The sequence below is a fragment of the Nanorana parkeri genome, unplaced genomic scaffold (assembly GCF_000935625.1).
Source record: "Nanorana parkeri isolate BGI_ZX_2015 unplaced genomic scaffold, ASM93562v1 scaffold515, whole genome shotgun sequence".
NCBI classification, from domain to species: domain Eukaryota; kingdom Metazoa; phylum Chordata; class Amphibia; order Anura; family Dicroglossidae; genus Nanorana; species Nanorana parkeri.
In genome coordinates, this window is record NW_017306783.1 from 870,018 (window position 1) to 893,241 (window position 23,224).

The following is a 23,224-nucleotide window of genomic DNA, read 5'->3' on the forward strand; positions in this document are numbered from 1 at the left end:
ATAAAGTTTTATTTTAAATAACACATATATTGCAAATATACATACAAAATTCAATAAAAAGAAAGCAACTCTAGTTGCGACCAATAAAACCAAGGTTAGACCAAAGGCATAAACCCATTAAACATATTCAGATGAAACCATTAGGATCAATATATTGTGTATGTCCAATCCCTACGCGTTTCACAACATTTTGCTTCTTCAGGGGATTGTGACCTACCCTGATAAAAGATAATACATTCAATTAACATGAGTCTGCAAAATTGTTAGGTCTATTTTCGAGTGTATAAAGTGCACAGAGTATGTAGAGACATGTGCCTGGTTTTTTTTATACCCAACGGAGAGAGTCCCACCACCGTTTACACCACCATATGCTAGTTTACTCACCACCCAGTTGGAGTGGCTTAATGATGGTCAAGCTCTCTGGGAGGAGCCTAGGTGGAGAGAAAATCCTCCAAAGGAGGGGGGGTGCTCCGTTCAGTTCTTTCTGTCCCAAGGAAGGGAGGACCTCGGGGCCGCTGCAGGTGGGAGGGATCACCAGTTCACATATGGGAGGAAAAGCTGCCTACACCTATCTTGTGGTGTTCTTCTGCTCCAACATTCATAGACCTGTTTTTTATATGATTGCACTACTTTAGTATTCAGCGCATAAGAAGTTTGAACACATCCCATATCTCATAGCCATACAAGTACATCTGTATACGATTCTATAGAGACATCCCAGCGGGGAAGGCTGGGCCTCCGTGAAGTTTCCCAGGCGTTTCTCCCCTTGATGCCCCGGGGTCCCAGGCTGGAAAAGAGATGGGGTGGTTGGCTGTGCTTTAGCCACCTGATCATCTCGCCCCTCGTCATATTTGTTTCTATCTCATGCACTGTTGATGCATGAATGTTAAATACCGGTCCCCTGAAGAAGCTAAACTTTGCGAAACGCGTTGGAACAATCGGGACAATCATGTTATTGTTATATACAATTGGATCATGTAATTTTGAACAATAATGAATACCAGGACTATCATGCCAGTTATGTATTTGTATTTTTGTATACTGTATATACTCGAGTATAAGCCGTCCCGAATATAAGCCGAGGTACCTAATTTTACCACAAAAAAATGGGAAAAAATATTGACTCGAGTATAAGCCGAGGGTGGGAAAATGAGTATATACGGTATTGGATGATTATGGCTTTTATTATATATATACATTTAGAAGCAATCGGCCTGAGACTATATTTTGTATTTTGTATTCAATAAATTGATACAACTTTTACACATGCTTGGGTCACACCTATCTCTCCACAAACCCTCTTTTTTCCCCTACTTTTTTTATATTCAATTTATTTGAGGGGGAGAGATAGTACAGGGAACCCATGTTGGGGCAATCCACGATTTTTCTTTTAGTTTCTCTCCACCTAGGCTCCTCACAGAGAGCTTGACCCTCATTCAGCCACTCCAACTGGGTGGTGAGTAAACTAGCATATGGTGGTGTAAACGGTGGTGGGACTCTCTCCGTTGGGTATAAAAAAAACCAGGCACATGTCTCTACATACTCTGTGCACTTTATACACTCGAAAATAGACCTAACAATTTTGCAGACTCATGTTAATTGAATGTATTATCTTTTATCAGGGTAGGTCACAATCCCCTGAAGAAGCAAAATGTTGTGAAACGCGTAGGGATTGGACATACACAATATATTGATCCTAATGGTTTCATCTGAATATGTTTAATGGGTTTATGCCTTTGGTCTAACCTTGGTTTTATTGGTCGCAACTAGAGTTGCTTTCTTTTTATTGAATTGTGTATGTATATTTGCAATATGTGTTTTTTAAAATAAAACTTTTTCATCAAACTTCAAGCCATGGTGTCATATCTCTCATAAACCTCAGTATTTCTTCCTGTTTTTTTTGGAAAAACAATAAATCTTTATAGGATTTTTATTTTTTTAACCTAGCTTTACTTAAGCTTTGATTCTATCCACAACAATTCAAAATGCACTTCAGCAAGTACCAATTACACGTTAAAGGAGAACTATGGGGTTAGGGCTTTTCCCCATAGTTCTCCTGGTAACGGGAGGACACAAACTAGCATCCTCCCGTCACCCTGAGCTCAGTATACCGCGAGCTACAGCTAGCGGTATACAGAGACGCCGCAGTTGAAGCGGATCCCGACAATTATGTCTGGATCCGCCCAGCTGCGTGAGTGACAGCTGGCTCTGCCTATCTAGAGGCAGAGCCAGCTGTACCTGCCCCGTCCGTTCCGCCAGTCAGCTCTGGAGGATTGGAGTGGGGAGGGGGGAATCCAGCCCCTCCCCTGTCACGGCATAGAGAAGTGAGCGAACGCCGGTATGTGTTCGCTCACCTCCCGATCTACTGAGCCGACCTTTGACAGTCTCATTGTCTCAGGTCAGCTAGAACTATGAGGTGAGTGAAAAGCACTCGCCTTAGAGTTCTCCTTCAAGGCACAAAGGGAACGCACGTTGATGTATGTCAGCACCTTTGCCTAACGCTCTAAAATAACACACCTCTATGATCTAAATGGTCTCTCCTCAAATCTTTATATCAATAACCAAGTTATTAATTGGAAAAACATAATCAAGTTTATTTTTAAGCTTTTTGTTTGTGTTTTCAGAATTTTTCAGATTTCTTGTTCCGCTGGTATTTAGAGAAAGGAAAGCGTGGAAAGCTTTTGTCTCAACCAGTTTCTCAGCATGGACATCTGGCTTCATTTCTGCAAGCTCATGAACATCTTAGTTGGTTACATGAAGTTAACAGCCAAGATTTTGAACAGGTAAGCAGACTGGATGAAAACCACTGGATCTCCAAGTTATTTGTTTTAAAAACCGTTTGTTTTCAACTAACAGTTTAAGTACACTGTCAATAGCACAAGCAGTATCTTGTCCTCCTTGTTACCTTTCACCACACTACTCTCCGAATTGCTCAAGAATAGTAATAACTGGCTTATGAGTAGAAGGTGTTTAACCTGACGCTAGGAATTTGCATGGTTTAGGAATACAATTACCTGTAGGGAGAATTAAAAAAAATAATAGAAGAAAGCACTAAATACTTGTAAATGATGTGTATTATAGTATGTTTTAATCCCTTAGTGATGAGAGATGTACACTGTGCGTCCCCGCCACTAAGTGCCCAAATCAGCTATTTGGGGCTCTCTAATGCTGGTAACAGCTCAGAATCAGCGGTTACCATTCATTAATGGGTGTCTTAGTATAGGGGCATCCATTAATGAAAGAGTTAAGCTTTTTCAAACACCCGATCCCTTTCAGATATCGGGTGTCTGACAGTGAGTGCAGAGCAGTATTGACAGCTGGTATAGACCGGGATTAGGAAATCCTGATGTATACTGGCTTTTTTCCCCTAAAGTTTCAGCAATAGAAACATTTAGCTTTTTTTGCTGAAACAATGTTGCAGGCTTCTGATTGTTGTGGGAACGATCAGAAGCCTTAAGTGGCATCTGATCCTGAAATGTTACATATAGGGATGCTCCGATACAAGCATCGGTATCGGCAGCAGAGTACTCGTACTCGTGCAAATACAAAAAACGAGTACCTGTGCCTTGTCCGCCATCTTCAAGGACCCGAAACCGCCGCACACAGGACCTCCATAGCGTCTTCAATGTTACAAGATGGCCGCAAACTCCTCCAAGTCCTCAGTCATCTGCTCCATTCTGACCTCTTCTCCCGCTGATTGGATGATTGACAGGCTTCCTCACCAGTCAGGAGTGAGGATCATCCAATCGGCCAATCAGCGGGAGAAGAGGTCAGAATGAAGCAGATGACTAGGCTGTGACACGGAGTGGCTGAAGCAGACGGAGAAGACGACACAGCAGGTTAGTACTGCAGCACCGCATGGGGCTGGGCACAAAAATGCTGTTTAACTGCATATAATATTTAAAAAAAAGACATTCAATAAAGAAATAACTATGCAGATATTGTTAACTAAGGCTTGTATCCCCCCAGTGGGGAAAATAGTTGAGCACATGTCCAGACTCCAGACCAGAACACTGTATAGTGTGGCACAGCTATATCCAATTCTGCATACCTGGCTTTATATTATAAAAAAATTAATAATAATATAAAGCCAGTTATACAGAATTGGATATAGCTGTGCCACACTATACAGTGTTCTTGAGTCTGTACATGTGCTCATCTATTTTCCCCACTATGGGGATACAAGCGTTGTTCATAATATTAAGAAAATGACCTAAAATCATGATTTTGTATTGCTTTAGAAAAAATGTGACCTGTCCCTTTAAGAAAAAGTATCGGTAATTGGTATCGGCGAGTACTTGAAAAAAAGTATCAGTACTCGTACTCGGTCTTAAAAAAGTGGTATCGGAGCATCCCTAGTTACATAGTTACATAGTATTTGAGGTTGCATAAAGATACAGGTCCATCAAGTGCAACCTTTGTGTGTGTGATTGTGCATGTTTATATGTGTACACAAGTTCCTGTGTGTCCTTGTCTTTAAGTGTACCTGTACCCCTGTATGTTGCGGTCTCTGAGGAAGGTATCTAAATGCTTTTTGAATAATTCAATATTCTCAGCTGATACCACTTCTTGTGGCAGCGAGTTCCAGACTTTAACCGCTCTGACTGAAAAAATGTCCCTACGCCCCTTGTGGTTAAATCTTTTCTCCACCAGCTTTAGGTGGTGGCCTCTAGTCTTTGTTATGGAGTTTACTGTAAAAAAGTTTATTGCTGATGTTGCCATCACCACTAAACATTTTGTACATCAAAATCATGTCCCCTCTTAATCTCCTCACTTCCAGCGTGAACAAGTTTAAATTTAGTAACCTTGTCTCATAGCTTAGGTCCTCTAGCCCCTTAATTAGTTTAGTTGCCCTTCTCTGGACTTTGTCCAGCTCAAGGACATTTTTTCTGTGAATTGGTGACCAAAACTGGACCGCATACTCCAGATGCGGCCGAACCAGTAATCTATAAAGTGGCAAAATTATTGCTTTGTCTCTACAGTACATTCCCTTTTTAATACAAGACAGTACTCTGCTCCCTTTGTTTACCACAGCCTGGCATTGCAAACTATTATTCAATCTGTGGTCTACTATGACCCCCAGATCTTTTTCCATTTATGACTTCCCTAGTGGAGTACACATTAATGTGTATTCTTCTTGCCTGTTTTTTTACCCCAAAATGCATTAATTTACATTTTTCAACATTAAACCTCATCTGCCATATAGATGTCCACTCCCCTACTTTATCCATGTCCTCCTGCAAGGTTACAGTGTCTAGGTCCGTGTCTATTACCCTGCCAATTTTAGTATCATCAGCAAACATAGAAACATGGCTATTCTTTCCCCGATATCTCTTTCATTAGCAAATTAAACAGTATGGGACCTAGTACAGAACCCTGAGGCACGCCACTCTCAACCATAGACCAATCTGAAAAAGAGCCATTGATCAATACTCTCTGGACATGTTCCTGTGGCCAGTTCTCTATCCATGTAAACACCATTTCATCTATGCGCATAGATCTCAGCTTGTGTACTAAGCGTGGATGCTGCAGGATCAGTGTCACTAAGTTTATTATTGGCTGTTCTTAAGTTTGAAGCAGCCTAAAAATACAAAAAATGAATTAATTAAATTATCAAGCAGTAATAGTGAGATTAATTTACAATGACTGCTTAATATAATTAACCACTTCCCGGCCGGCCGGGAGCTCTGTAGATCTGAGTGAGCGTCTTTAGATGTCTGCTCAGCCACGCCCCCTCATGCGCGCCAAGCGGGAAAGTCCTAAAATTTAAAAACAGGCACCGATGCCTGTTAACATACAAGCGATCCGCCGGCTAAAGAGCCGGCGGATCGCTTGTATGGGGACCCGGTATGTGCGCCCCCTCCGCGGCTTCCCCCTCCCGCTCTCATGCTGGTCCCGGGCTCCGCTGTGCCCGGGACCAGCATAGTGCCTCTCGGACAGGGGATCAGATGGAGATCGGTACACGGTCTCCCTCCGGTCCCATCTCCGCTGTCAGAATGCGGAAGTGATGTATATTACATCACTTCCGCATTCTTGTGCCACTCTCCAGCTTCAAATGCTGGGGAGAAGCTGATGAAACAGATCTCTTCAGGGGGGTCCTAGGTGACATTAGGGGTCTTGGAGACCCCTGATGTCTCCATAAAGAGGACCTGTCACATATTTTGCTATCACATAGAGGGGTTTCTTATCCCCCTATGTGATAGCAATAAAGTGGGGGGGAAATTAGTTTCCCCCAAAAAATTTAAACTTGCACATAAAAAAGGAATGTAAAAAAACAAATGTTTTATCAAGTCCCCCCCATACACGGATGCAAACATGCATCGGGTGCGCATACGTGTGAAAACGACGATTGCGCCCATTACACCACACGTTACATATCGTCGCGAACGTCGGAATGAGAGCAATAATTCTAGGGCCATCAATCGCTGATAACGCTAAACTGATGAGCGGTAAAAGCTTTTAAAGCGTCACCTATGGTCAATTTTGGGTATGGTGGTTTTTTGCGATTTCGCAGGTGCGTGCAATTTTAAAGTGACATTAAACCCTCAGAATTTTTTACTTAAACCAATACTGTAATGTGTGCCTTACTGTAATCCACGGTAGTTTCCCTTCTCTTTGCTGCTCTTCCTTTTAAATCCTCATGTCTTCTTATGCTGGGGGAGAACTTCCCTTTGCAGCTGAGTGCCTCTTCCTGTAGTGCTGGCTCAGGTTGCAAACCTACACACAGACACCATGTATCCATTCCAGAGACAAGGCAGTATGCTGCAAAACAGAAGTTCTGCCCAGCATGAGAACAGATACAGATTTAAAAGGAACAGCAGCAAAGAGAAGGGAAACAACCATGGATTACAGTAAGGCACACATTACAGTATTGTTTTATGTTAAAAAATCTGAGGGTTTAATGTCACTTTAAAGCTTGACATGTTTGGTGTCTATTTACCCAACGTGACTCCGTCTTTTATATTTTACCAAAAATATGGTTAATAATCATTGTTTCCCTACATAATGAAAAAATTACTTTTTTTTGGTCAAAATTTTCAATAATTTTTCCTTAAAGGAGAACTATGGGGTCAGTGTTTTTCCCCATAGTTCTCCTTAGGGTAACGGGAGGACACAAACTAGCGTCCTCCCGTTACCCTAAGCTCAGTATACCGTGAGCTACAGCCGCAGCCGGAGCGTATCCGACATCGACGTCGAGATCCGCCCAGCTGCGTGAGTGACAGCTCCTTCTGCCTATCTAGAGGCAGAGCCAGCTGTACCCGCCCCCTCCCCCGTCCGTTCCGCCAGTCAGCGCTGGCAGATCGGAGCGGGGAGAGGGGAACTGCCGTGACAGGATCGAGAGGTGAGCGAACCCGGTATGTGTGGGAAACGGACGAAATTTAAAAACAGGCAGCGATGCCTATTACCATACAAGCGATCCGCCGGCTGTAGAGCCGGCGGATCGCGTGTATGAGGTGCCGATCGGTGTGTGTGTGTGTGTGTGTGTGTGTGTCCCCCCTCGCCGTTGTTGCGCTGATCCCGGGCTCTGCTGTGCCCGGTGCGAGCCCGGGATCAGCATGGTGCCTGTGTCACAGGTCAGAGGGAGCTCGGTACACGAGCTCCCTCCGGTCCCCTCTCCTCTGCAAGAATGCGGAAGTGTTGTATAATACATCCCTTCCGCATTCTTGTGTCACTCTCCAGCTTCCGAAGCTGCAAAGAAGCTGATGGAGCAGATCTGTGCTTCATCAGCTTCTTTTGGGGGGTCCTAGGTGACAGCGGTCTTGGAGACCCTTGATGTCTCCATAAAGAGGACCTGTCACATATTTTGCTATCACATAGGGGGTTTTTATTAGCCCCGTATGTGATAGCAATAAAGTTTAGTAAAAGGAAAAAAAAACTTAAGTCCCCCCCCAAAAAAAATGTAAAGTTACACATAAAAAAGAATACAAACACAAAAAAATTTTAAGTCCCCACCCATACATACACGCATACATGCAAACATGCGTCGGGGGCGCATACGTGCAAAAACGACTATTGCGCCCATTACAACACTCTTCAAATGCAGAGGATGCTCCAACCCCTCCTCTCTGAGATCCGTCAAGCCGGTGGCCTGTACACCTGGGGCTACCCCTTCAGCCTCAATGTCCGCCGGAATGGTCGTACATTTATACTTCGGCACCCGGCCCAATTGGGGGACCTCTTCTCCTTCCTAGCAATCTCCCCGGTGGAAATACCTGACTGGCTGAGCCCCGGCCTGGATCTCGATAATCGCCCTATGCCCCAGAGACGACGACGGCGCAGCTCCTCTTCCAATCGACCCAGGGTGCCGCGACATACGCCATCTTCCAACGAGCCATGATGCCGGACCCCTGCTGGATCACCATGGAACTTAACCCCCCGAGGAGTCCCATCTATCCAATCCTGGTGAACGTTATGCAGTTTTTTTTGCCCCAAGTCCTTACCCGGGCCCCAAATTCACTGCCGGTACCCTCTTACGCACTGAGCCCATACGGCTGGATGGGACTCACCCCCTTGAACCTCGGGGGAGACCCCCCCCATCCTTACCGGCAGATCCGGAGTGCCCCACTCCCCGACACCACCGTGGCTCACCCACCGACCCTTCCAACCCCTGCGGATGCGTACTTAGCCTCCCCGTGGCCACCAACATGCCGGTCCGCCTTGTGTGGTAGCCTGGCCCTGCCGGACACCATAGACCCCCCCTGATGACAGTCCTAGGGAGAGACGCACTAACCATCTCCAGAACACTTCACCGACCGGTGGATGCATGCTCCCCCTCCCTACGGCTACCATCCTCCTACCTACCCCATCTAACCGGGACAGATGCGCTCCCTTGACCCTTCAGAGACGGCTTTGTTATTACTGTGCTCTATCCCCCTGCAGGGTCTTTTAGCTGTACCTGACTGATATTTAGAGCATTGCAAATGTTGACGTTATATTTTGCATTTCCTATTTGATGTCCACTTTTATACCCCCCTGCAGGTACCCATCCTAGGAGGAACCAAAGGGGGACCTGTTTGGAGCTAGGTACCCTACAACCCCAACCGGACGTTCTTCATGGAGGCCGACCGCGAGGTGACGAACCAACCCTCAGGATATAGGAGGTAACACTCCGTGCGCCTATCGGGTGGACACCTACCACGGGCCCTCATGAACAACTCCGCGATCATTCTGAGGTACCCTCCACTGTTAGCAGCTCTGCTTATGTTTATGTATTATTGTAGACCTGTTCTCAATATAGACACCACCTGGAATCACGACACAAAGCCACTGTCGACAAAGCCGTAGAGACGCAACTGTGCTCGCTACGAGAACAACTCCGTGAGCACTGCTTCACGAAAGTCAAAGCATCTTTCACCAAAGGTAGGCGCATGTTTTACGAATACGGCAACCACTGTGGCAAATATCTGGCTCGAGCACTCCGCAAACGCCAGGCCCGGGCATACATCCCCTACATATCCCGGCACTCCGGTATCAAATCTACTCCAGCAGACATAGCCACCGCTTTCAGCGACTATTATTCATCCCTGTACAACATCTCGCCGCCCACTTCCCCAGACCACACCCAAGCCCGATCTTCTAGCATAGCCGCGTATATTGCAGAGTCCGGCATGCCCTCTCTTGACCCTTCCATCCTCTCCCAACTGGAATCCCCGATCACCCTTGCCGAACTGACATCCGCCGTCAAATTCACCCAATCTGGTAAAGCCCCTGGCCCAGACGGATTCTCCCTCCCATACTACAAGCATTTTCTCCCCCTCCTATCCACTTCATTCCTATCAGCCCTCAACTCCATGCTGGATGGGGTTCCCATCCCACCTGAATCACTTCATGCCCATATAACAGTTATCCCCAAGGAGGGCAAAGACCCCTCTTTATGCCCGAGTTATCGGCCCATTTCCCTCCTAAATGCGGACACGAAACTATTCGCAAAAATCTTGTACCTCCGCCTCTCTCCACATCTAGCTGACCTGGTCCATTTAGACCAGGTGGGCTTTGTCCCTGCAAGAGAGGCGAGGGACAACACCACCCGAGCCCTGGGAGTTATCCACTGCGCCCTGTCGTCCGCCTCCCCCTGCGTCCTGCTGTCTACGGACGCGGAGAAGGCGTTCGACAGAGTGGACTGGAGCTTCCTCTCTTCTACTTTGCGGGCTATCCTTAACCATACGGGTCCTACCATTGTACCTACCCCCTTCTTTTACCCACTTTGTTTATTGTTCTCCCCCCTTTGTATGTGTTGTTAAACCTGCAATGCGAAATTTAATATCTGCCCACTTTACTTTCTATGATCTGCCCTCACGGGGTGCTTGACGTACTCCGTAGGTACTAATCAGCATTATGCACCTGAACAACATCCCAAGCCCCTGACGGGCCTTTGGTGTGTCCTACCTATATAAGAATGTTATGTCTATGCAAGTTTCTCAGCCCTTGCGGGCCATTGTTGACACCCATTGTACCCTTCTTGTTATATGTAAAAAGGAAAAAATCTCTTCTAAATAAAGAATTTACAAAAAAAAAAAGTGTAAAAAAATGAATTTAAATAACAATTATATATTTAACTATATTGTTATACCAGGGCTCAAAATTTCAGGTCCTGAGCTACTAGCCAGGCCTTAAGTTACTCGCCACCTGTTGCCCTACCTGAACCCACTCCATCCTATCCTTCTTGTGCACAGATGTACAGAGTGTACCAGGGAACAAACTAATCATTCTCTTGCTGGACCAATACCGGGCATAGCACAAACAGACAGCACAACACACTGGGTATAACACAAACACACACACACGGGGCACAACGCACACACAGCACAACACACAAGGCATTACACATACGAACAGCACAACACACTCATTACACAAAGCATAACACACAGCATATCACACAGGGCATACACACAGCATAACACACAGGGCATTACACATACGCACTTGCTCATATTAATCAATACATTCCTATGTCACCATACACATTCCAAACTGTATAGAACCTGTGGCACAGTAGGGGTTAATCACTGCTCTAACCTCTGCAGAGTTTTTTAATTACAGCAGAAAGCTCGGCTGTCAGCTCCTGTGCTCTGAGGAGGAGCTGCTCATCCGTTCTGTGGCTGGACGAGCACAATAGCTGCCTCTGTCCGTGACAGAGTGCCAGACTCAATGGCTTAATTGCCACTCGCCCCCACGCAAATTTTCACTCGCAATTTGCAAGGGGGCGAGTGAAAATGTTGAGCCTGGTTATACTATCTGGTAGTATACTATCTGGTTATTACTGACAGTGACATTGTATGCCATGTGACCACTATTAGCTTTTAGAGAAAAAATTATAAAATGTTAGGTTTTAGTTTTAGGCTGACAAGTACAGAAAAATTTCAAAAATTCTAGGGATGTGAATGTTTTTCAAATAAAGGACAAATAAATGAATGCATTTAATGGATTTATTTTAGTTTAGCTGTGCTATTTAAAACAAAAAATATTACAAACCAAAACTGGGGAAAAAGTGTTTTCTTTACATTTTTCCCCAATTTTAATATTTTATTTCTCCTAATTGAGGCGTTAAATACACATATGTGATATAAATATATAGCCATATCTGTCCTCTAAAAAAACAATATATAATATGTGTGGGTACACTTAGTAAGAAAGTATATTACTTATGTGGAAGAATCACACAGCAAAAATGTAAAAAGCGTGTCAGTCATTAACGAACAGAAACTAAAAACAAGCTCAGTCATAAAGGGGTTACAAGGCAACTATGATGATTTTAGGTTAAGTGATGTTTGCATCTTTCTCTTTCATTCATTGAAGGACACCGTGGATCTTCTGATCATGACTAATTGGGTTATATAGCCTTACCTTCAGGAGAAGGACACTAGGCACAAAACCAAAGCACAGCCTAGGGGTTGGCCCTGATGGTGGCCAAACCCCATAACAGCTAGAAGCTTCTCCAGTTTTTTTTGCCTAGTGTCAAGGAGTTAGGACCTAAGCTCCCTGCTGGGACTCTTAGTCCTCTCTTTTGTGCAGGGTTTTTTATTGTTTACCCAGCTGTGCTGGGTGACCAGCTGGATAATATAGATCCTAATGGTCCCGCAGCTCAGCCAACGAGCGCACGCAGGTCCTTAGCTACGTGTGGGGTCGGCTGCGACAGCCCTATCCTGGATTTGCGGGCAGCCTGTGAGTGTTTCTCACGGGGGTCACATATGACCGGGTGAACTTGTTGCTCTGTCACAGTGCCCCCCCAGCTGACAGCACCCCCACTGCGGTGAGAGATGATCTGTCCTGGGAGATGGTACCCTCCATGAATTTGGTGGTGGTAAGTACAAGGGACCTTCCTTCTATCCTTCGCTGTGGGTTGGTGGCCTGGCTGGTCTTGGGGGTACCTTGCTTCTCCTTATTCCCCTGTTTTGTGATGCATACGTTGCTAACACTTTATTAACAGCCAATGGTGATGTCGGTCTTGGGATTACATGGCCTCCTTGTTACCACAACTAACTGGTGGTTGTGCCTGGTGGTTCCTGCACACGTTTAGAGCTCTGTCCTGAAGTGTGGGGATGCGGCTACACTGCTAGGTTTAGCCTCTGCTCCATCTGGACCTTCTGACGGCCACTGCCTCGTGTACTGTGGCTGGCCCTGTATGCAGTGCTGCGGCGCTGGCAGGTTCTCTCATGGTGACCGATCGCCACAACCCCTATATTCTGCTCGCCCTTGACTCGTTCTTTGAACGGTGGGACGCCGAGATTGCTCCGGCGGCAAGGTCCATCATGCCTTTTGTGGGGGGCGGTGAGTGTATGAGTTTTGCCTGCTGGGGGTTTTGTGGATGGGTCCTGTTTGTCCGTATGCACCATGTTGGGCCTGGGGCAGGTCGGCGGCCTCCCGTTTCGTGGTCTGCAGGGGTTTTTTGCTCCCTGATGGGACCTGTGTCTTTGGTGGGTTTTGATCCCTTACGTGTGTGCGGGCATCCCTCGGTCGGGTGTCTCGACAATTAAGATGGAGGCTTGTGGCCTGTTAGCACTGATTGCCTCGGTCGCCATGTTTCTTGTAGGCTTTGCCCTTATGCTGTCATTTGCGCCCTTGCTGGACTTTACGTCCACCCTCCCAGGTCGTCATAGCTCAGCAGCCTGCCAGAGGGTGACGCTCTTCCTCAGCTGACGATCACCTGCCATGTTCCCTGGAGCTAGAGGTGGTGAGTGTGACTTTGCATGCGCTGGGTGGGCAGGGCTGTGTTTCGTACTGGCCGGGGTCGGGCATGTCTTTTGTTATATTTATGCCTGGGGTCCTCAACTTGGGCACTTGTAGGCCGCTGTCCGGTGGCAGTGGTTGTCAGGCATTCCTGTTGGTTCCAAGGGCTATGACAGGTTGTGACCACCCCTGTGGGCATATTTGTGTGGGCTCCAGGTGCTGGTTGAACTTACCGGTCATATCTCTGGGGCTCAGTGCGTCTGTTGCGGCCCTTCTTTTTTCCTGTGATTGTATTTCTGCCCAGTTTTCTGTCGTTCGTTTTGCTTGTTTAGGGTCTTTTTTTGCTTCCTTAGTTTGTGATGATAACCTGCTACTTCTAGGACACATCCTTGTCAGTCAAAGGATTAGGTTAAAGGGGTCATCCCTTTGAGGAGACTCTCAGCAAAAGTGAAACACACCCGAGTCTCATCGCACTCCTGACCGAAATCTACCCATAATTCACAGGTGGGTACTAGTAAATTAGCACCTCACCGGCACTCTAATACTTGCTACTTAATTTTAGTCGGATTCTTACAGGACCATGAGCTAATAATAGCTACCTGTTATGCTCCTAAGTTGAACCAGCTCCTCTTTTTCGACACGTCATAACTGTGGTTAGAACTCGCCAACAGGATACTCTTATCCTGTGTGAAGACCCCAGTTTCACAGTAAACCCACCTTTGGATAATGACTCCTCTCCGTCTGCTCACTTGTCCTTCTTTTGTTCCCTTCTCTTTTCTCACACATTGATTGATAGTTGGAAGGAGCTGAACCCATCTACACGGTATTAAAAAAAAAAAATTCTAGTCCTCACAGCATTTTTTCTAGAATTCACCACGTGTTTATCTCAAACACACACACACACACTTTTGCCCAGTGTGTCAGTTTCTTCTATTCCCTTTTTGTGAACTTACCACAGAGGACTCTCTCTGTCTCTTGTATCTTTGTGGGCTAGTTCAGTAGACTGTACTTGGACCCTTAAAGACTCTGCTCACTGATGAAACCTCTTGCATGTTTATTCAAAACACTATTTTGCACTAAGTTGCAAATAACTGAGGCCTGGACACTTCCCCACTTGCCTTATGGGAGGCCCACAAGATTGTGGTGTAAGGGAGCTGTATCCAGCTCGCTTCTAAGCTTACACGTGAGAGGGCACAACAGCTGTTTCAATTGGGCACCTTCCACATCAAACTTCAACTCTTACAACAAACTCCGTTCCTGCAAACTAAATTAGACATTGAAAGGGCTAGATGTGATCTCAACCTGTTACTGGATAATGATGCAGACAATAGGGCAATAAGCAAGACTCTCTTCTTGCTACCGTTTACATAGTCTTGACCCCACTCAACGACCATTACGTTTGTGCATTGAAGATGACTCGCATAATGCCCTTTTCCATGAAATTACCCTAAATTAAAGACCAGTCCACCTAACATCTACAGTATGCAAATTGTTTGAGAGAATGATAAAAAAAACTACATTCAAGAAGTTGAAAAGGTTAATGATATCATAAGTTACAACTAGCATGGTTTCATGCAAGACCATTCTTGTCAAACCAACCTATTGGTATTAGAATACCAATAGGTTGGTTTGACAAGAATGGTCTTGAGGAGGTGAGTGACAATCTGGATGGAGAAAAGCCAGTGGTTGTAGTGTACCTAGATTTTGCAGAAGCATTTAATACGGTACCACATAAACACTTAATATACAAGCTACAATCGTTGAGCATTGATGAAATGGTATGTGCATGGATAGAGAGCTGGCTACAGGATCCTATCCAGAGAGTATTGATAAATTGTTAGTTTTCGAAGTGGTAAATGGCTGGCAGTGGCATACCCTAGCGTTCTGTCTTGGGGTCAATGCTGATAAACCTGTTTATTAACAATATTGCAGTTGGTATCAATAGCCATATTTTAGTGTTTACTGACTACACCAAAATTTGTAGTGTGATAAACTCGGAACAAGACAGGGAATACTACACGAGGACATGGATAAAAAAGAAGAATGGTCAACTATATGGCAGATGAGGTTTCATTTTGAAATTGTAAAGTCATGCATTTTGCTGTTAAAAATATGCATGCACGAATGGGAGCTCCACTGGGGGAATTGGAGGTGGAAAAAGATTTGGGGGGTCCTAATCGACAGTAGACTTAGTAACGGTATGCAATGCCAGGCTGCAGCAAGTAAGGCTACCAGCCTACTTTCATGTATGTAAAAGGGGATGTCCTTGAGCTGGAGAGAGTCCAGAGAACGGCGATGAAACCAATGAAGTGGTTAGAAGACCAAAGCTACAAGGAAAGATTGCAAGCATTAACCCCTTCATGACTGAGCTAGTTTTCTGTTCATAAATGACTGACACACTTTTTACATTTTTGCTGTGTGATCCTTCTACAGCAGTAATATACTTTCTTACTAAATGTACCCACACATTTTATATATTGTTTTTTAGAGGACTGATAGGGCTATATCATTATATCAAACATGTGTACCTAACACCTCACTTAGTTTGAATGAGATATAAAAGAATTAGGAAAAAAAACTAGAAGAAAACACTTTTTTTCACAAGTTTTGATTATTATTTTTTTTAAAATATTTTATAATTATAGTATAAAAAAATATATATATCATTTTTATTTTCCTCATTTTTTTTACACTTTATTTTTTTACACTTTGTTAAAAAAAAAAACACTTTTTTTTGTCAGTTTATTAATGACTGCTTGATAAATTAACTTTTTGAATTTTTGGCTATTATTAGGCTCGCTAAAGGTCTTTGATCGTGCCTAGGCGATCAGAAGTGATATATTTCAGGCACAGAGATACATTGTATCTCTTGTATCTCTGTGCCTGAAATGTATCATCGGGCTATCGAGCTTTCAAAACGAATAGCAGGGAGGTGAGTCACTCTGCTACCGCTCTGCTATTTTCAGCTGTCAAATACGGGATTGCTATTTAGCGATCCTGTATTTGCATGTAACGGCTTAATTTTTTCATTAATGAAAGAAAGAAGCTTTTACAAAAGCTTAACTATTTCATTAATGAATGCCTCAATACTGAGACATTCAATAATGTATGGTAACCGCTGAAAATTAGCAGTTACCGGCATTACAGAGCCTTAAATAACTTGTCACGTACAGTGTACATGGCCAGTCATATAGGCACTTCGTGGTGGGACGTACAGTGTGCGTCTCCCGTCACGAAGGGGTTAAAGGAGAACTATGAGGTGAGTGAAAATCACTTATCCTCATAGTGCGAGCCAACGTGTGACAATTAAACTGTCACACGTCGTCTCAATAGATGGGGAAGTGGGCGAACACATACAGTCGCTCGCTCACTTCTTGATCATCTCCCTGCAGAGAGCCATGACTGTCAGTCACGGCTCCCTGCAGGGATTCCCCGCTCCGATTCTCCAGCACTGACTGGAGGAACGGGGGAGGGGGCGGGTACAGCTGGCTCTGCCTCTGGATGGGCAGAGCCAGCTGTCACTCACGCAGCTGGGTGGATCTCGACAGTCATGTCGGGATCCATCCCGGCTGTGTCAGTATACCACGAGCTGTAGCTCGCGGTATACTGAGCTTTGGGTCACGGGAGGATGCTAATATATGTCCTCCTGTGACCCTTAAGACAACTATGGGGAAAAACACTTACCCCATAGTTCTCTTTTAAACTTGTTTATTCTGCAAAAGAGGAAACTAAGAGGGGACATGATAGCAATGTACAAATTTGTTCCATGGTGGTGGTAGAATCATTGTTCAACTGTTAATTCAGTCAAGAGGACAGTACGCCACCGCCTGAATTTGTAAGAAAAAAGGTTTAATTGTATACTGCGTAGGGGATTCTTTACTGCAAGAGTGGTAACATTGTGCAACTTCCTTCTGCAGTGAGTGGTTTCAGCAAAGAGTATTGACTCATTCAAGAATCATTTAGATGCTTTCCTCAGAGAGCATAATATTTAGGGATATTAACCTTGAGCACTTTGTTTCAGGCCATGTGGGAAAATGTTTCAGTGGTTTTGCCGATAAGGGAACGGTTCTCCACATATGGCGGACATGCCCCGTAGTGCAGGATCTATGGAAGAGATTGTAAAGACTGTTATCGTGTTTGATGGGTATGAATATGCAAGCATGCCCTGCAGAGGCATTCCTAACCCTGGGGGGGGGAGGTTAATGCATTTTTCTATGCGGTTGTGTTACTGTTTTGTAAACTTAATTAAAATGTATTGAAAGAGAAAAAACAACGGCCAGTGCCCTAATTTTATTGCAACAGCCCTGCATCGGAAATGTCCCTGCAGAGGCATGTTTGGCTGCGTTGTCTTTCCACCACTGAGCTCTGCTCCATGTCTTGTGCCAGAGGTTTCTGTCTTGGATTCACTTGCTGAGCTATCTTTAGGTCTAGAGCCATGGCTATTCTCTTCTCTAACTTGTAATTTGCTTCATCAACTGACACCTTATTAGGAAAACGGCACTACTGCCCTATCACAGGGCCACAATCCACCAAACCCAGTGACAATTGTTCCCCAGCTTTAGTGTTCCGTCACTCCCTAAGGTTGTGGGCCTGGTCTTTTATCCACTTCAGGGTCTGTGAATAACCCACAGGGGAAACAGAGGCGACACTTACTAGTGCAATGTAAGACTTATTTGTGAGTAATATAATTCTTTTTGCCATGTTGATGTATTACCTTGGCAATATCTGGCACAAGTAAGAGGATAGGTCAACATATGGATGTGGACGAACCCACTGTGCAATCCTTTTTTTTGAAGATATGTTCTGTCCTCAGCATTACATTTGAATGCAACAGGGATCAGCTTTGTGACAGCTACTTACCAATGGCTGAGCTCTGCACTTCTGCACCGGTCTCTAAAGCCTCTCGAGACTTTTGAGTTGTCTGTTGTCAGTTACTTTATAGTGGAAGTCTTCTCCTTAGACTCCAGCTGTTTGGTGTGCTGCATCAGTCTATCTGTACAGGTATATAGAACTATAATGCTGGTCAGTGCATATACCCTCTGTGGGTGACCGACTCTTCTGGACTTTGCTAGACTGAATATTTAAGTAGTTAGGGGGTAAGAATATTTCTCTTCCCTGGGCCCATAAAAGCAGAGGTCAGCAAGTTCTTAACTGCTACAAAGTGGTCCATTGATACCCCAAGACCAGCCACAGCCTTTCAGCCCATATAAGACTGCTTTCTCCGCAGGTTTCAAAAGACCTTGGTAGGCCGAAAACACCAAATCCACCAACAAACCTTTAGCAGCATGAAGTTTTCCTCCAACTTGTGAACTCACAGGTGGGGCAAACTCTGTTAGCTTTCTCAGAGGTTTAGAGGGCATGTATGGCTGACGTGTGTGTGCCAAAAGTAGTCTCTTTTGCATACAGAATAGCGTTCTGTTCCTCTTCCCCACCCTGTGCACTTTTGTCATTAAGTGGTCTGATTTCCCCTCAGCTTTTGGCAGACCTTCATTAGGCAGTCAGTATCATCTGGCATTCCCGGTGCCACTCTGGGAAAATTAAAGTGATTTTACTCTAATATGTTCCTTCTTAGTTTGTAAACGGGGCACTCGCCCCATTTTCAACCTAGATGCGGCCAAAACCTTTGTAAAAGTTCACTATTAAATCCATACATTCTGTGATGGCCTCTTTCCACTGGGGGATTTTCTGGCCTCCGTAGTTATCTGAAATATGTATAGACTACCAATATTTTCTCCACCTAACCATGAGAAAAAAGGACCTTTTATTTTATTTTTTCAGCGAGGCTGTTGACCATGCTGCTAACCCTCATATATTAGCTCTAGGACTGCAGAGCATCATAATTGTAGGCTACCAGGAGAATTTCCTCCTGAGGGAGAAGTTGTCTGTCTTCTTCGTTCAAACTCTTTGAGAAGTTCGGCTAGTTAGTGATCAGTGCTGAATCCCAATGTATGGCCTGAAGTACATGGGTCTAGACACCACCCTAGCCAGGGTATACCTGTCCTAGGAAAAATTGATAAAACTTTGCCTTTGGTTCAGCAACTAAAGTTCTAGAGTCGATCCACTCTCTGGATTGCAGGAGAGTTCTGGGTTAATAGTGTCCTCCATTGGCTTGATACCATTTGCCTAGGTTCATATGAAGACCCTGTAAAGAAACCTTTTGTCTGTGTTGGTCAAGTCACCCTTGTCATTGGACAAGGAAATAGATTTTGTCTTTGCACCCCGTTTTCCATAATGTGATGTTGTTTCTCTATTCTCTAGCTGCAGCTAACAGACACTTTCTCCCTCTCTCTCTTGATAGGTGATTACTTGAGCCTCCTTGGCTGAGGCAGAGTACTGGGCCCTATTGGTTGGTCACTGGAGCAGGCAAAACCTCTGATCAACATTCTAGTGAACGTCTAGTGATTTTCCTGTCCTTCTCTTTTCTCTATTTTGTAGTCAGTTGAAGCATGGCTTTAAGCAGCAACCAAGTCAGGTGTCTTGGCTGTCCTGGGTTTACTACCCATTCGTTGATCCACATTTTTTTTCCCATGATGTACCTCATATATCCAGGGTGTCACTCCCCTTTTAGACCTCTGCTTCAACTGTGGGATTGGAACTTGGTCTCATTAGCTTTTCAGATGCCACTTTTTGAGCCAATTAGGATGTTTTAATTTGTCTTCCCTTTCCCACAAGGTGACATTCATTGTGACGTTTACATTGGCAAGAAGAGTTTTGGAGCTGTCTAGGCTGTGTTGCATGGAATTCTATTTGTTTCTCCACATAGATTTTTTTTTTTTGTTGCATGCTGAGATCTTTTCTTTTCTTTTTTTTCCTAATGTGGTCCTTCATTTTTACTTGAATAAAGACATTGTCTTGCTTTCTTTGTTCCCGCTTCCTACTCAAGGATATTGCTCTCCATTGTCTGGCTGCAGTGAGAGCTGTTAGAGTTTATTTGAATGACACAGCTTCTTTTCAGATGTCAGATTCCTTGTTTGTCTTTCTGGAAGTTTCCCAGAAGGGTTTACTGGCTTCCATTTTCACCATTTACTAGTGGATTCAACTCATTATTGTTCAGTTGTATATGTTTAAGGGCTAAGTTCCCTCTTTTCCTGGTAAGGCTCACACCACTAGGGCAGTGAAACTGCTTCTTTTTTTAAATCGGATACATTTTATTGACATTTTCTTTTTTTGATTTAGACATTTATATGACAGAATACTTTCCGCTCTGTAACATACAGAGCAATATTACCAAAACAGTTAACAGATATCAATTAACAGTAGCCATGTGACCGGATTGGGGAAAAAGGGGGGGGGGGGGGATGGGGGCTTAGAAATGTAGGTAATGCATATTTATCACCAGTTTATCGCACCCATATAGAAAGAAACCAAAACCAGAAAAAGAAAAAAAAAGAGAAGAGAAAACAATATAGATAGAGAGAAAGACAAGAACAATGGAATGGAGTGATGATGCCTTCTGTTGGAGGCGGAGATATGGCTCCCCACTCTCCAAGACATCTCCACATTTGTATTTGGCCGCTCTTGGCGTCACCTGTAGCACGTCTTGGCCATCCTAAACCCTCTTTGTGATCTATACTTGTGCGACCCCTTCATCTATCCCCTTCGAGCCTGACTCAGCCCGCATCCCACAGTGTCCTCTGGGCTAACCTCCCATTTGTGCACTCTAGTCCGTTGCAGTAGAGCCCCCTTCCTCACCACCAACTCACTCCCGCATCTGCTACACGTTCCCTTCCTGTGTTCCTTCACCTTCGGCCTCCAACCCCTTCCTAGCGAACACATCCTGACGGAACTTTAGGGGTCAGCACCTTATGGCATCTGCCTGTTTAACCATCTATCCCAGATATTATAAAATTTTGACTTAATACCCCTGTGTTTGTATGTGATTTTTTTCCAGTGTGAGAATACGATCCAACTCTCCCATCCAGGTCAATACCGTCGGGACAGCAGGGGACATCCATTGAAGTGCAATGATCCTTCTTGCTGCAAATAGAGCCCTAGATACAGCAACCACTGTGGGATCATCCCATGTGGAGGTGTCAAACACATCTAGAAGGCATGCAAGGGGAGAATGGGGGAGCTGGATCATAAACGTGGAGTTGATATACCTCATCACTGCATCCCAGTATCTCACTAATTTGGGGCATCACCACAAAAGGTGTATAAGGGACCCGGGCTCGATACCACATTTAGGACATTTAGAGTCTGTTCTCACTCCGATTTTAAAGAGGAAAACTGGGGTGCGGTACGTTCTGTGCAAGATAAAAAGCTGAGTCAGCCTGTGAGAGGAGGACAAAGAGGAGGCACCCACCGAGGCCATGGCGCTCTCCCTTTCCTCCTCCATGAGGGCCCCCAGGTCCTCCTCCCATGCGGATCTACAGTGGAGAGGATACTTCCTCAGAAAGTGGGAGAGTAGATGGGAGTATAACAGGGAGATAACACCTTTTGGTATGCGTAGATATTGCAATCTGGTCCAGGAGTGGAACCTTGTTTATTTGTAGTGGACTAGTCCCCGGGTGTACAGACAGGGCATGCCTCAACTGGAGATATTGAAAGAATTGGGTCCTCTGCAAATTAAATCTGGACTGCAGCTGTTGGAATAAGCATAGAGTGCCTGCATCATAGACCTGTGATATGAGGTGAATCCCCTCCCTCCTCCATGAGACAAATCCCCTCAGTTTCTGTACTTCAGGCAATCTGCCATTATCCCATAGTGGGGTAATGGTGGGAACCTCAGAAAGCCCCAGGAGGGCTCTAACAGACACCCAGACCCTGGCCAGTAGTTTTTTCGTCGGGAGATCAGAACGGGACAGGTGAGCCGTGTCTAGCAATGATAATGAAACTGCTTCTTGAGCTTTTCGTAATCAGGCATCTCTGTATCTCAGGCTTGCAAGACTTGGGCTCACAATTTCGCCGATTCTTAGCTGGTGGATGTCTGAGCATCATTGGATGATATTTTTCAGTTGCAACATTTTGTGGGCATCTATGTGAGCCCCCAGTTTCAATTGTTCTGCTTTGATTTGCCTGTTTACTGTTGGGGTGTGTTCATCCCCAGTTTTTGGGAACGCCCTATGGTTCTTGAATGGGAAGTGCTGTGTCCCATCATTTTGGAGTCCAGTTAGGGACACAGGTCCCCCCCTTCTTGTGGTAGAGATTGTTATGTTTTTCATACCGCTTGCTACAACTGAGCAGATTAGTTGAGAGAGATTGTGACACCTAGAGGCTGGCCTTTGTTTTTTGTGCCTATTGTCCAGGCCTGTAGATGGTAGTATAACCCATGTTTATATAAATATGAAGTATTGTGTCAATGTACTCTGGGAAGAGTATTTATGGTAAGTACAAAATCCTATTTTTCTAATTTCTATTTTCATATTTTTTGCAGGCACACAGAACACTGCATAACCTCGCAGACATGGAGAGACAGATCTTTAGTAAGAAAAAGACATTGTTAGCACTGAGCAAATTGGCTGCTTTAGCATCTGATTTCCGTGAAGATATGTTACAAGATAAGATTGAAGGTAATTGTCAATGTCTCTTTTTTATCAGCAGTCTTCATTGTTGTGGCACTGTAAAAATTTGATGAACGAGATAGAGGATCCTCAAATATTCTAATTATAATCTTTATAATAATCTTTAGAAATTCATTCAATTTAGGCTTTCAGGCTATTGTGAATAGAAAATGTTATGATCCTTCACAGTTTGGATCAATCTGCTCTTATATACTCAGGTTTATAAAGTATAAATACTTGATCTTCATACTTGTCCTCAGATACCTAAGGCTACATTCCAAGGAGAGTGGATATCGCTATCCTCTCTGTCAGACACCACTGTGTTTATGTAACACTACCTCTGTATTTTATGAATATTGAGTGATCCATGAATGTAGACTGTGGTGTGGAGCCCGTGCATTATCCTGCAGAGAATACTTTGTCATTTTTTTTATTGGGGGGTGGGTTTTTTTTTCATTCTTTGAAGTAAATGGCTCTTTGCTTGCTTTGGAGCATAATGCACAGTTGCAGAACATATTGCTTAACAGTATGTAAATGTAATGCAGTAAGGC

The 23,224-nt window shown here is 44.5% G+C and overlaps 1 protein-coding gene across 1 annotated transcript in view; it reads left to right on the top strand.

The window, feature by feature from the left end:
• Window positions 1-23,224, top strand: part of NUP133 (nucleoporin 133) — a 508,027-nt gene that overhangs the window by 409,541 nt on the left and 75,262 nt on the right. The window contains exons 21-22 of the mRNA XM_018561308.1: window positions 2,625-2,783; window positions 22,547-22,682. Of these exons, the coding sequence (XP_018416810.1) occupies window positions 2,625-2,783; window positions 22,547-22,682 (295 nt within the window). The remainder of the gene's footprint in view (window positions 1-2,624; window positions 2,784-22,546; window positions 22,683-23,224) is intronic.